A 14,998-nucleotide genomic window follows, 5' to 3' on the forward strand; every position below is an offset into this window, starting at 1 on the left:
TATTCGTAAAAATGAAACAAATAACTGCAATTAACAATAAACCGCTTTGCTCGTGTTGTTGTGCAGAATGTGAAAATACACAAGGTGCTTTAATAAACAGCTGAATAGATTTATTATAGTTTACATCAACGATTATGAAATATGAACTAAGGACCACAGGCGGCAAAATAAATCTGACATTCCTTTCCTTGTTTACATATATAAACAGTGTGTCTCACAAAAATAGAAACCCAACGAAGTACCACTGCTCGGTTGCCAGGTTTGAAACTATGAAGTGGAATGACACTGAAAATCATTTACAGTCACAAACTGTACAACAGCTGGCAGAAGAGAAGTGCGGGGCAGTTCAAAGCAACAGCATTTGTGGAGAAATTTGGCCGATCTACTATATGTACAATTCTGTAGTGTACAAAAATCAAAAAAACTGAATCCGGGTGATTTTGTTACTTCTATATAAGATTATCACATTTTTTATTACGGTCGGATTACGAGTAACATTCATCGAAGGCTGCGGGGGATGAAAACACTGGAACAAAAGGCAGAAAGGTAGAGGAAGCAGCAGTAGTGAGGAGAACTGAGAGAATGTGGTGAACTCGAGACAAGGATAGCATGACTGCAAATAGGGATTAACTATAGAAGACAGCTTGGCCACATGCAGGAGTCTAGTTGTTTTTACTCATCAAACTTTTCAGACTTCTCTCTACAGCTTCATCCAGCTCCTCCTCCAACTCCTCCTTTTTGGACATGGCTAGTTTGGACTGATAATCGCGCACTTTCTGGTCTATGTAAGGGGCACTTTGTGTTCCGTGCAGCATCAGAGTCCACTCCTTGAGCACTCCTCGCTGGGGCTCGTCTCCGCGAAAGCCCACCTCCAGCACCCAGGTCCCCCGTGGGTCCTCCCCCCAGGTGTGCGTGGTCATGAAGGGCCACTTGTCGAAGCCCACCTTGGAGTCTTCGTCACGGGGTCTCCGGCTCAGGAGGATGGACTTGGTGCCCATGGGGGAGGTCATGTTGATGTTGAGGTCTCCGCGGCGGGTGGCGTTGACGGTGATGACCGCCTGAACGTGCTCCAGGTAACGCACAAAGTTGTCCTTGCCCTGGCAAGCCTCAGTGTCGATGGCTAAAACCAGCTTGCTCCCGGTCTGGATTTTGCTGCAGAGACAAACAGAGGAATGTGCATGTCAATAGCTTTGTTTTTAATGGGTATAAAATGCTTGAATGCAACATAAAGCGAGTATTTTATAGATTGCTCTCAAAACATTCAAAAGCCCCTGAAAATACTTGACCTATTTTTCACAAAGAACATCATAGACAGGAAAGAATCAAGGGCAGTTTTTAAAAGGAAGCCCTTTCAGCACAGCAGCTGTGATGACTGCCATCTCCGCATTATTTACCCTGAAATTTACTTCTGAATGCACCATTCTAGAGGCACCACTCGCTGTCAGCAATGAATAGTAAACCCTGGCAACTGGCTGCAGCCTTCAGATAGAGAATTATACATATAAAAATGATTTATGTCTCATGGCATATACCACATGGTAATTAACTGTGTGTTTTCATAGTACGAGTATGCAGTGTCTGTCACAGGGGGAGAACCAAAAAACAGTTTGCAGGAGAAATGTCCCCAGTTTTCTGTAGTTTTATATTCCAGAGCACTCTAGGGCAGTGATTGAATTTTCACAAATGGTGGAAGTATTTACTTCCTATTTATTTTCAAACTTTATGAAATATAAACTATGTTATTGTTCATAACTACAATAAATAAATTAATTGTGGTCTGATTTAATTTTTCATGTTTTATCGTCCAAATGAATCATTATCACTCTCTCGACATTAACATCCTTGGTAGAATGGTCAGATCCACTGACCCACAGGTTGGTTGTGCGATCGCAGCTGCCTCAGGTGAATACTGCCGTAGTGTCGTTGGGCAAGACACTTAACCCGCCTCGCCCCCAGTGTACACTGGTGTGTGGATTGGTGTGTGGTTTGTAATGTAAAGTGCTTTGAATGCCTTGAAGGTAGAAAAGCGCTATATAAATGTGTCCATTTACCATTTAAACATGCCCCCCAGTGCAACGTTGCCATGGAGATTACACAGTAGGCTCAGCACATAAATTATTACTGGTCATTCATAAGATATTATTGCAGCAATGGAATGAGACCTGATTGGATTTGCTAATGTCCTTTGAAAATGCGTATTAACCAAATGAGTTGAACTGGAGTCTGCATGTTCTTCCTGTGTTACCGTGGGTTCTCTCCAGTTTCTGCAGCTTCCTACAGACGTGTGCTGTTTGTTTTAGGTCAATTAAAAACTATAAATTGCCCCTAGTGAATGAATGTGAGAGTGAATGTTTGTCTGTTTGTCTTTGTCTCTGTGTTAACCTTGTGACGAGCTGGCTTCTGTCCAGGGTGAACCCCGCCTAAGGCCCAAAGTCACTGGGATAGGCTCCAGTCACCCTCGATCCCAAACGGAAACATGTGCTCAAAGATGAACAAATTAATGAATAATAATTGTGGAACTAAAGTTTTGGAAGGTCGTTTTGCTCGCAGACTAGTACAGCCTAGGGTGGATTTGCCTTTAATCTTGGTGAAAATGGACTTGTCCGGAAAGTGCTGCGAGTTGGTCTATTGTTGCCTCGTGTTTGTAGACGGCCCACTGCTGATCCCATCTCGGCTCGTGATGGAAAGAAAAGTAAGAACCCAGCAGGACAGGGGTGGTGGCTAGGAGCTTAATAACATTAACAGAGACGGAGACTGCATCACATGTGGAGGGGAGCGAGGGGAGAGCGGAGAGGCCAGAGCACTGGAAGCCTCTGACTGAGATCGACGTGTACAAAAGCAGTCACTTAGACAAATGATTAATGGGGCTGGATGCTGTGCACGGGCAGATTACTGCACTGCGAGCTGCTAAAGGCTGATTATGAGAATTACAATTCCAGGAAAAACAGGACAATTCACAGCAGGTTGTTGTACATCCTGCAGGGTTTAATATAATGTATACAGGACATTTGATCATAAGTAACCTTGAGGAAAAAGTGTTCGCATTACGAGCACACTAACCTGATTCCAAAATGTTTTGCCGGGATATTGGATGAACTGTCAACAGCATATTTAAGATTTTTATAATGTAAAAGAATTCAAACACATCTTGTTGTGTAACTGGACATATAGATATTGTTTTTAAAATATGTCTATATGAAATGAAGCAAAGTATGTTTAAATTTACGACCTCAGGAAGATTAGCTGGTCTTCGAGTACAGCTAAAGGGTATTCTCCTCTGTTAGACGGAGTGACACCCCCTGCTGTGAACAAAGTTTTAAAGTTTTAAAGCAGCACAGCAAATTATAGCAACATAGTGCTAACTGAATAATGGTTCGCAGTGAAGGTAATTTAAGCAGCAAAATGATATCTTGAGTCTTTTTGAAAATGTGTGAAAACCATTATAGGAATAATAGAGGATTTTTGGCGCGCCATCTGAGTCTTATTTCCTCGTGGCGTGGACAGTCGAGTAGTTCTCCCACATGTCAATCATTCTGCACACCTGCAGCCTTGTGCAGCCTTGTGCAGCCTCGTGCAGCCTTGTGCAGCCTCGTGCAGCCTTGTGCAGCCTCGTGCAGCCTCGTGCAGCCTCGTGCAGCCTCGTGCAGCCTCGTGCAGCCTCGTGCAGCCTCGTTCCCTGGATAGCAGCACGTTTCCCTTGCTGCACATGCGTGGGTGATATGCCGCTGTGTGTTTAGCGAGTTCCTTCAGTGTAGAGTACAAAATGACAACAGAGAAAGACTGTGTTCGAGCTCAAAAGAGACGACAATCTGCGGAGACGAGAGATATGATGTGATCCGTCGCACTAATAAACACGTGAAGCAGAGGGGCTGTAGTGTGCTTCCGTACGAGGTTTGATGGTAGGTGGCGTCTTGTAAAGAACAGGAGGGTGGGGGGTGAGTGTGCGCATGCGCATTTAAAAAAAGGGACTAACAGACGCTTGAGTTCTCAACTCGGCAAAAAAATCCTCTATTATTCCTTTAAGCATTAGTGGTTGTAATCCCTCATTCGTCCAGGAGTGTTCCACTGTAAAAACAGTGTCCACCAAATGACTACAACTGAATCCTTTTCTACAATTGAGCATTAGTTTTATTTTTACTATCCTTCAAACATGCTCTTTAGTACCTACCTTAAAGGTTGAATGGACGATTTTTTTTGGCACACATCTGAGTCTTATTTCCTCGTGGCGTGGACTGCCGATTAATCCTGCCACGTATCAATCATAAAACGCATCTACCGCTCACCTGCAGGGTGGCTCGTCCCCTCGAGCAGCATGTTTCCGCGTGTCTAAGCGCATTGATCTATCATCATATAGTTCCCTCAGTGTACGGGGCAAAATGAAGAAGGAGAAAGACAGTTCGAGCTGACTCAGAAGAGATGGAAATCTACGGGAGACGAGAGATGCGATGCGATCCGTCGCGCTAATAAACAAACGCACGTGTGTGTTGTATCAGTCCACACGGGGGAGTGCGCATGTGCACTTCCGCCTGCGTTCTCAAATCGCCAAAAAATCGTCCATTGCGCCTTTAAGTAACTTAAAACAATATGTTTAATATGAAACAATGTGGGCTTTTAGTAGTCATTTCCCACATCAAGAATTGAAGTTATAGCTCCAACTGCTGGCTCCAAAAGGAATTACAAAGAGGATTTGAACGCAATTTGACAACAGAAATGCGCAGAACGGTTCTGGTGGTGATTTATTGTAGCATCCCAACGTTAGGAAATTTGGAACAGAGTGCTTTGCTCAAAGGGAGAGGATTTACTAAAAAATATCATCAAACAAGCGTGAATTATGCTACATTGCTACATTGATTCTACAAGTACTTCACTCAAGCAAAGTTTTCATTGGAAAAAACATTCTACTTTGCTTAATAGCAAATGAAAGTTTGCATAATAGGTCATAATCAATACACCAAGTCTGTCTAACCAAGTGTGTTTAAAACCTTGCATTAAGAAGCTGGAGTTCAAATGGACCTCCCGACATGATTTAGCGCTCAGCAGGAAGTCGCCTCCCATCAGATTGCATGCAGCAGTAATTACAGCAGCGGGTCATGGCGTGGGGCGAGGGATGCCTCTGAAGGGCAGGGCCAGGGCAGATTAAAAACAGACCGACGCACTGTGGAGCCCCGTGTGCCAACATCACTGATAATGACAAGTTCTCCTCCAGCTCCGCTAACTGCAGCCAGCGCAGCTATCAGATCACTGCTGTGCCCGCCACTGTGCTGTTTATTCCCTTTTACTCTGCTGATCAACACTATCATTCGAGTTGGGCTTGTTGTAATTATAGCTTTACTACAATAGAGGCAGCAGCATCCCTGTGGCGCTGCCCTGGAAACCGGCGCAAACTGGTGAGAAAGAGAAGGGGAAAAAAAAGAAAAATGGCAGCAGAACGGCAAATGACACTCAGCTTAAAATAGCATGAAGAGGGAGAAGCAACCATTAGCAGTACTTCATCAACATCAAGCGATTGCACTGGAGACGATTCAGCGAGGGAAGCAGCAAAAGACTAAGATTGAGTGTCCTGGTTACATAAATCGACTTTCAACTTAACAACAAAAATGTATAAGTACCCTTCACTTCTACAATACTCAGATATCTGTCTGTCGTACAATCATTTACCAATAACTGAAATGAAAAATGGTTTGTCCCAAAATGCCACGAAATACCTTTAGTTTCCTCTGGTATGGTATTGAGGAATTGGTTTCACATCTGAGTTGAACTTTGCTGAATGATTTTGAGAAAAATCGAATTTATCAAAATATTACTGACAATTAAATGCTATTTATCTTTCTAAATTCCAGAAAAATACTAACATTTTAACTTTAATATACATATATAATAACTATAGACTCCATGGAGAACATTATATTTCCTTAACTCATTTTGATTATAATTCATCTTTCATCCTTGGGACAGTCCTGCAAGTTGCAATACAATTATTCTCTTCTGGACAAAATATATGTTTTAATATAATTACAGTAGTTCCAGAGTGTGTCACACAGGGCTATTATACAGGAGCTGATTGTCATACGGCTGACTACAACTTCCATCCCTCCATCCATCCATCCATCTTCTGCCGCTTTATCCGGGGCCGGGTCGCGGGGGCAGCAGTCTGAGCAGGGACTCCCAGACCTCCTTCTCCCCAGACACTTCCTCTAACTCCTCCGGGGGGATCCCGAGGCGTTCCCAGGCCAGCCGAGAGACATAGTCTCTCCAGCGTGTCCTGGGTCTTCCCCGGGGCCTCTTCCCGGTGGGACATGCCTGAAACACCTCCCGAGGGAGGCGCCCAGGAGGCATCCGGAACAGATGCCTGAGCCACCTCAGCTGGCTCCTCTCGACGTGGAGGAGCAGCGGCTCTACTCCGAGCTCCCCCCGTGTGGCCGAGCTCCTCACCTTATCTCTAAGGGAGCGCCCAGCCACACGGCGGAGGAAACTCATTTCGACCGCTTGTATCCGCGATCTTGTTCTTTCGGTCACTACCCAAAGCTCATGACCATAGGTGAGGGTAGGAACGTAGACCGGCCGGTAAATAGAGAGCTTTGCCTTTCGGCTCAGCTCCCTCTTCACCACAACGGTCCGATGCAGCGACTGCATCACTGCAGCCGCTGCACCGATCCGCCTGTCGATCTCACGCGCCATCCTTCCCTCACTCGTGAACAAGACCCCGAGATACTTGAACTCCTCCACTTGGGGCAAGGACACCCCACCCACCTGGAGAGGGCAAGCCACCTTTTTCCGGTCGAGAACCATGGCCTCGGATTTGGAGGTGCTGATTCTCATCCCAGCCGCTTCACACTCGGCTGCAAACCGTCCCAGTGCATGTTGCAGGTTCGGGTTTGATGGAGCCATCAGGACAACATCGTCTGCAAACAGCAGAGATGAGATCCTGTGGTCCCCAAACCGGACACCCTCCGACCCCTGACTGCGCCTAGAAATTCTGTCCATAAAAATTATGAACAGAACCGGTGACAAAGGGCAGCCCTGGCGGAGTCCAACATGCACTGGGAACAGGTCTGACTTACTGCCGGCAATGCGAACACAGCTCCTGCTCCGGTCATACAGGGACCGGACAGCCCTGAGCAAAGGGCCCCGGACCTCGTACTCCCGGAGCACCCCCCAAAGGACACCCCGAGGGACACGGTCAAAAGCCTTCTCCAGATCCACAAAGCACATGTGGACTGGTTGGGCAAACTCCCATGAACCCTCGAGCACCCGATGGAGGGTATAGAGCTGGTCCAGTGTTCCACGACCGGGACGAAAACCACTCTGCTCCTCCTGAATCCGAGGTTCGACTATCGGTCGGATTCTTCTCTCCAGTACCTTGGAATAGACCTTACCCGGGAGGCTGAGGAGTGTGATCCCTCTGTAGTTGGAACACACCCTCCGGTCCCCCTTCTTGAAGAGAGGGACCACCACCCCGGTCTGCCTGTCCAGAGGCACGGTCCCCGAACGCCACGCGATGTTGCAGAGACGTGTCAACCAAGACAGTCCTACAACTTCCAGATACTTTAGGTACTCAGGGCAGATCTCTTCCACCCCCGGAGCCCTGCCACCGAGGAGTTTGCGAACAACCTCAGTGACTTCAGCTTGGGTGATGGATGAGCCAGCCTCCGAGTCCCCGGTCTCTACTTCCTCTTCGGAAGACGTGACTGAGGGATTAAGGAGATCCTCAAAGTATTCCTTCCACCGTCCGACGACATCCCCAGTCGAGGTCAGCAGGCCTCCACCCGCACCGTAAACGGTGTTGGTGAGACACTGCTTCCCCCTTCTGAGGCGCCGGACGGTTTGCCAGAATTTCTTTGGTGCCGACCGTTAGTCCTCCTCCATGGCCTCCCCGAACTCCTCCCAGGCCCGGGTTTTTGCCTCTGCGACAGCACGAGCCGCGGCTCGCTTGGCCTGCCGATACCCGTCGATGACCTCCGGAGACCTACAATGCAGAGTGGCCTGATAGGCCTCCTTCTTCAGTCTGACGGCATCCCTTACTTCCGGTGTCCACCACCGGGTTCGGGGGTTGCCGCCACGACAGGCACCGGAGACCTTGCAACCACAGCTCCGAGCAGCCGCATCAACAATGGAGGCGGAGAACATGGTCCACTCGGACTCAATGTCCCCAGCCTCCCCCGGGACATGGGAGAAGCTCTCCCGGAGGTGCGAGTTGAATACCCTACTGACAGAGGGCTCCACTAGACGTTCCCAACAGACCCTCACAATGCGCTTGGGTCTGCCAAGTCTGTCCGGCTTCCTCCTCCACCAGCGGATCCAACTCACCACCAGGTGGTGATCGGTTGACAACTCTGCCCCTCTCTTCACCCGAGTGTCCAAGACACGCGGCCGGAGGTCTGATGACACGACAACAAAGTCGATCATTGACCTCCGGCCTAGGGTGTCCTGGTGCCATGTGCACTGATGGACACCCTTGTGCTTGAACATGGTGTTTGTTATGGACAATCCGTGGCTAGCACAGAAGTCCAATAACTGAACACCGCTCGGGTTCAGATCGGGGAAGCCGTTCTTCCCGATCACCCCTCTCCAGGTGTCACTGTCATTGCCCACGTGGGCGTTGAAGTCCCCCAGTAGAACAACGGAGTCCCCGGTCGGTGCACTGTCCAGTACCCCTCCCAAGGACTCCAAGAAGGCCGGGTACTCTGCACTGCTGTTCGGCCCGTAGGCCGCCACAACAGTGAGAGACCTGTCCCCCACCCGAAGGCGGAGGGACGCGACCCTCTCGTTCACCGGGGTAAACTCCAACACGTGGCGGCTGAGCTGAGGGGCTATCAGCAAGCCCACACCAGCCCGCCGCCTCTCCCCGCGGGCAACACCAGAGAAGTGGAGCGTCCAGCCCCTCTCGAGGAGATGGGTTCCAGAGCCCAAACTGTGCGTGGAGGTGAGGCCGACTATATCTAGTCGGTATCGCTCAACCACCCGCACAAGCTCAGGCTCTTTCCCCCCCAGCGAGGTGACATTCCATGTCCCCAGAGTTAGTCTCTGTGTCTGGAGATCTGGTCGCCGAGGCCCCTGCCGTCGACTGCCGCCCAGATCTCTCTGCACTGGCCCCTTATGGATCCTCCTGCGGGTGGTGGGCCCACGGGAGGGCGGCCCCACGTCGTTCTTTCGGGCTGTGCCCGGCCGGGCCCCGTGGGGTAAGACCCGGCCACCAGGCGCTCGCCATGGAGCACCCATCCCAGGCCTGGCTCCAGGATGGGGCCCCGGTGACGCCGATCCGGGCGACGTAAACTGCCTTGTTTGTGTTGACTACAACTTACATAATCATATAATGTCATATAATGTATGCTTTTATGCTTCCAACAGTGTACCCTACTTTTTGTTTCAGCCTCTACTTTTTTCCCAAACTTTTGAACCCTGTGTATTTTATTACAATCAGACTCATATTCAATGAGAAACGAGTCTAGTGAGAAAGTGAATCCAGACGCGGCAAAACGCACAGTTGGAGCGTGGACATGTGATACACGCAGTTTAGAACCTGCTGCAGTGAAATGAAACTTTCTTGGCCAGACTTTACCACTGCATCACTACCATTGACCATATGTTTGTGTAAATATCTCATGTTACAACATAACACTCACTCACTCACTAAGCACAAGCTCAGGAGCAGATGAACCAGATGTGAAGACACAGACACAGGTAAATCAGCTCACACAGAGTAATGAAGGACAGAGGGGACAGCGCTTATGTGTTCTCTGTTTGTTAAGCTTCAAAATGCTGCGCGTCAAATTCACTCAAAACTGCGTCTAATTAGACCCGGCGCAATAAGACCCCCTTTTCAGAATACAACCGGCATGTGTAAATATCTCATGTTACAGCATGGGCACATGGGTATATTATGTACAATTTCTTGTTTCTTTGTCAATTTTGTTGTAGCGGCTTTTATTCAGGAGCGCGAAACCTACGAAACGCACAGGTTTTTATGGAAAGTATTGCTTTTGCTATGCCAGAACCCATAAGGAAAAAAATACATGTTGGTCATTGACTAATATAGACAAATTGGTGGCCGAGTGGGTAGCACATATGCCAGGCTCCATTTGCAGCCAGTCGCAACGTTGTTATTTCGATACAAGTTCAGACAATTTGCTGAATGTCCTTCCCATTCCACACTTAACACTTCCCCTCCCTGTGAATCATTGTGGCTGTGTAATTAACGTTTGGAATGGTATTTAGCCATTTCGGCATCCACGTTTCTATCCCCAGGTCAGGTACAACTATCGATTCTAAGTTTTGTGTGGGAAGAAGCACAATATATATCCGAGCCAACATTAAAACACTGAAGACTGTACTTACTGGTTTTCCTGGATGGTGCCTGCTATACAGTGGAAGCGCTCGGGCACGGTTCTCCACTCCTTGGCCATCTTGACCATGCCCCCCGCGTCCAGCACCCCATAACCAAACAGGTGGTTGAACTCCAGCCCCACTCCGTTCCTCCTCCACTGGTGCACCTCGTCATGGAGCTGGTTCCTCTTGGACGTCAGCACAGACAGATGCTGCATGTCTCTCCACGTCAGGTCTGGGCTGGGGAGGGCAAATCAGTAGCAACGTGACATTAAAATCACGATATCTGCTCTGCAATTGCTTTGTTAAATAAAAACAATGGCTGAATGGCTTGTGTTAGTTATAGAAGACATGTTATTCTTTTGTCTGCTAAATTGTTATAATCTATGGATGGATCATCAAGTTGGACATTTAAAACCGCAATGTTGGTCTAAAACAATGCAATAAAAGACTGCTGACATCCGGAATCAGTGGTGTTTTGAATGCAGGAGGAAAACCGCTCAAACATGCATGAATCAGTCTAAATACTACTTTGAGAGGGTAAATAAGAAGTTAAACAGTTGTAACAGCTCTTAAAAGTCTGTCCCCTTTAAATCACCATGTGCTATTTCATTTTAGTGGTCCAGTAATTATAATTCCAGTCATATGTTGCATGTTTTTCTTATGTACGTTGGTACTGGAATACAAATATATGGCTATTACATATTGTTTCATATGACATAGGCCATATGTATATTTTTATTGATTTATGTATTTATAAAGATGAAGACCTCAATGTGAAAAGCATGAGCACCCTGTGTTCCCAAAACACACATGACACAATAGAATATCAAGAAGAAATTTCAACAAAACCACCAATAAAACATTTAATAAGTCAACAAATACACAAACAGATACAATATGTAATCAAATCTAGTAAAACAAGAGTAGTTAGAGTAATAACTGCATATTTCAATTCATATTATTATTGTTATTTATAAAGATATATAGCTATTGTACACAAAATCAAATACCTGTGCTTGATCTATGATGGCTTTTTTATAAATTGTTTTGTAAATTATTCGGAGCATCCAAAAAATACTCTGCGAAAAATGCACTAATTGAATTGCACCTTCAAATGATGGCTGCAGAGTTAATAATGCGATCAACACACTGTAATATCAGATTACAAATGTGCAACAAGCCATTAACGACGATTACAAACGTTCCTGTCATAACCAAAGAGCCATAAAGACTCACAATCTGGAACATCACTGTGGCTCTATCTGCACGCCGTGTTCCGTCCTCCCTCAGTGTTTCGGTGTTCAATTTCCCCCGCGTCTCCCTTCATTATCCCGGCTGTACGCGCTGACAGCTTGGGTCTGACTCCTGCCATCATGCGGCTTAACGAATCTCGGGCAGTAAAAAGGCTGTGCACTTGTTCTAACAGCGTCTGTGGGGCTGTTTGCCTGAGGACAGGGGGAAATCCACTCCTCACAGGAGTCATTATCATGTGTGCATGGTAAACAGTGGTACTCAGCACCACTCACCAGCACTAGGCAATGGCCGCAGCCGCAGAGTGAGAAATGGGCCGTCAGAGGAAGACACCGTCTCCTGACAAACACTAATTTGGCGGGTTTTATAACACCATATAAAGTGCTTGTCTATCAGTAAGTGGAGGGTGCCCGGAGTACTATGTCATCATGTTGTCATGCAAGGCTTTCATGGAGGCATCAGATCGATAGGGTTCCATAAACTTTGAGTAAAGCTTCATGTTAAATGCCTGTTTTATTATCATTATCCAGTCCATTTACTCATTGTCTTTTTTCAATGTTGCAGTTAGCATGAGGGATGTCAAGATATCCAATTTTAATTTCAATGATGATTGTGAAAAGAAACATCACAATTTTATGATTATTATTAACGATAATGGACTGAACAACAGTAAATTTGCTTTCATTCGCTCATCTAATCGATTAACATTCCTCACTAGCTTTATGAACAAACTTTCAGATATTGATACATAAACAACCTGATAAAAAAAAAAAACTTCTAGCGATTATTTTGTGACCTGACTATTCTCTTGACCAAATAACTATGACGTCCCTAATTAGGAAAACATAACCACGATAACTACTTTAAAGATGCAGTATGTAACTTTCCAGTGAAGGTTCTATTGTCTGGAGATGTGTGTGCTTTGACTGGAATGTTCTATTATAGTTAAGTTACATGTTCTGTGGAGAAGCAACCATGCTCACAGTGAGAAGGCATGTTCTTCCAGGTATCTCTGTTAGCAATGAATACAATGTAATAAAATATGCTGTGTATGCAAGTTTAATGTCATACTGTCGAACATTCTAGGTAAAACAGTAATATATCCATGGAGAGAAGCAGGCCGCATACCCCATACACACACACACACACACACACACACCAGAAAACTTACATAATGCACCTTTAAGTGATCACATAAAACACATTGATTGGTTAAAAGTGTCATAAGTGGTATATTTGAAATTAGTTTATTGTTGCATTTCTCACAGCCACTAACATACTTCATATGTTCAAATGAGCCTCTGAATATTTCCTTATGAATGCATCTCTCTGGATCTGTTTCATGGCAATGCAAGCGATAAATAAAACATGAAGTCAGAGTGCACTGTATACACTGTGTTTGTCTTAATGGAGATATTAAAAGTACTATTACAAATGTGAGTCCTTGGCAGACGCTGTGCTATGTGGGCGACAGCATCACAGATTTTCACTTTTTGAAATCCTCATCTATTAGTCATTTAGTTAAATCATGGAGACGTGATTAATATATATATTAAAATGTATTTATCTTCAGTCAGCTTTAAATGTTTTGGGCTGGAGTTACTTTCTTTTGAATTTGTTTGTGATTATAAAAGATTGATTTAAAAGTGTCTATCTCCAAGACACAACTAAACATTATAATATTTGGATTTTATCGTGATATATTTTAATCAGTTGGAGAATCTCCATTAACATAATAAACACTTTAAATAAAATAGTTGCAACAGTAACAATTGGATAGATTTGGATGGATAGTTAATGTTGTTCTAATATATTCCATTTCCTTCTAAACGAATATCCTTCTGGTTATTGACAGGAGGAAAAATCAATACAGCACTTACAATACGTGCAGTAAATGATGCTGTGAAAGTGACCTATGACTTACTTTGCTTCAATAGCCAAAGCGAAGACTCCTGCTGCCTCTGGAGCCGCTGCTGATGTTCCAGAGTGACGCAGTGTGCAGTTTCCGTACAAGTCTGTGGTGGCCTGCGAAGCACAAGTATACTCAATATCCGTCTTCATTTTGACATAATTTTGCTGATCAAAACTAAATAAAAAGTACTCATAATGACTGAAATCTAGGCGACTAATAGTACTAATCATTTTGCAGAATAATAACAATGAAACATACGGTAAATGAATGAAAGGATTGCGTGAGACTAGTTCAAAGTTCAAACCCAGAGCCATCAACCAGACCCAATACAAACTCAAGTCTGTACATGCTGCAGTTTCATCAGTTTAAATAAATATATGCATATGTTTTTATAAATCTAAATTTGCATGACATTTTTGTGAAACTAGACTTAAACTAAATATTTAACTAAATAGCAACTATAACTAAAACAAATTAATCAAATGGCTAAAACTAAAATTAAATGACGGTAAAAAAATGTCCAAATTAACACTGCAGTGGACAGCACATTATGCCAGGCTCTGTGCAGCGCTAGGAGTTCGATTCTGGAGAAGGACATTTTGCCAAATGTCCTTCTCCATTCTCATCCCCATTACACTATACTGCCCTGTTGGGGGAAAAAAGCAACAAAAAAAACTAAAACAAACTAGCACTAATCAATATAATATCAAATTGTTGAATACAAGCCACACAAAACAATACTACGCAGATCGCTAATTGGCACAGCAAGGAAAGGGTTAAGCTTGTCCCTCCAGATTTATGAAGAGAACAGCTTTGTGCAAGTTTAACCCTGCTATATTCTAACAGAGAAGTCTATTCACGATTTGCTCGATGTTTATAATTCCCACTACAAAGACAACGTTATAAACTAAAACAATTATATTTGAATGTTATATCTGTCATAGATTAATGAAATGTTATCTTTATTGATACATAGAAAACAATTCAATTTTTTACTTCTGACTCTTAAAAGGTATCAAAATCATATAGATATTGTGTGGTATTGAGTAATATTGATTGATACAGATATTGTGTGTCTTGAGAAACAAATCAAATCGTGTGAAAGCTGCGTTATTGCATCCCTCGCACTGTCATATATATATATATATATACAAGTCCTCACAGCTCATGCCCTCCATACCAGCCAACAACGTTTATTTACAAGTTCTGTCTAGACTATTTTTCATTTTATTTCCAACTTAATTAAAAATGATAACAGATTGAATGCAATTAGAGGAGGGAAAACCCAGGGGAGGATCCATGCTTCTGTCAACAGCCAGGGGTCATCTGCATAATCAACTCACTGGGGGAAAAGTCTTTTTTTGCACAGACTTTATTTGAATGTCAGTGTACATTCGCAGCCTACAATCAAATCTAAGTATGAAAGCATTTCCCATGCATTAACCGACTAGGTCATGAGTCTGAGCTGTCTCTGTACATGACACAATCTACCTTTTCAGCTCAAAGTAC

General features: G+C 44.7%; 1 protein-coding gene across 1 annotated transcript in view; it reads right to left on the bottom strand.

Moving 5' to 3' along the window:
* Positions 1 to 88: 88 nt before the first annotated feature.
* The window catches only part of pcsk2 (proprotein convertase subtilisin/kexin type 2), a 45,311-nt gene continuing 30,401 nt past the window's right edge, over positions 89 to 14,998 (bottom strand). The window contains exons 10-12 of the mRNA XM_072437452.1: positions 13,502 to 13,602; positions 10,336 to 10,563; positions 89 to 1,152 (exon numbers count right to left, since the gene is read on the bottom strand). Of these exons, the coding sequence (XP_072293553.1) occupies positions 663 to 1,152; positions 10,336 to 10,563; positions 13,502 to 13,602 (819 nt within the window). The 3' untranslated portion in view covers positions 89 to 662. The remainder of the gene's footprint in view (positions 1,153 to 10,335; positions 10,564 to 13,501; positions 13,603 to 14,998) is intronic.

Source organism: Eucyclogobius newberryi, unplaced genomic scaffold (genome assembly GCF_026437365.1).
Source record: "Eucyclogobius newberryi isolate DKJ021-1_F unplaced genomic scaffold, fEucNew1.0.hap1 SCAF_8, whole genome shotgun sequence".
Taxonomy (NCBI): domain Eukaryota; kingdom Metazoa; phylum Chordata; class Actinopteri; order Gobiiformes; family Gobiidae; genus Eucyclogobius; species Eucyclogobius newberryi.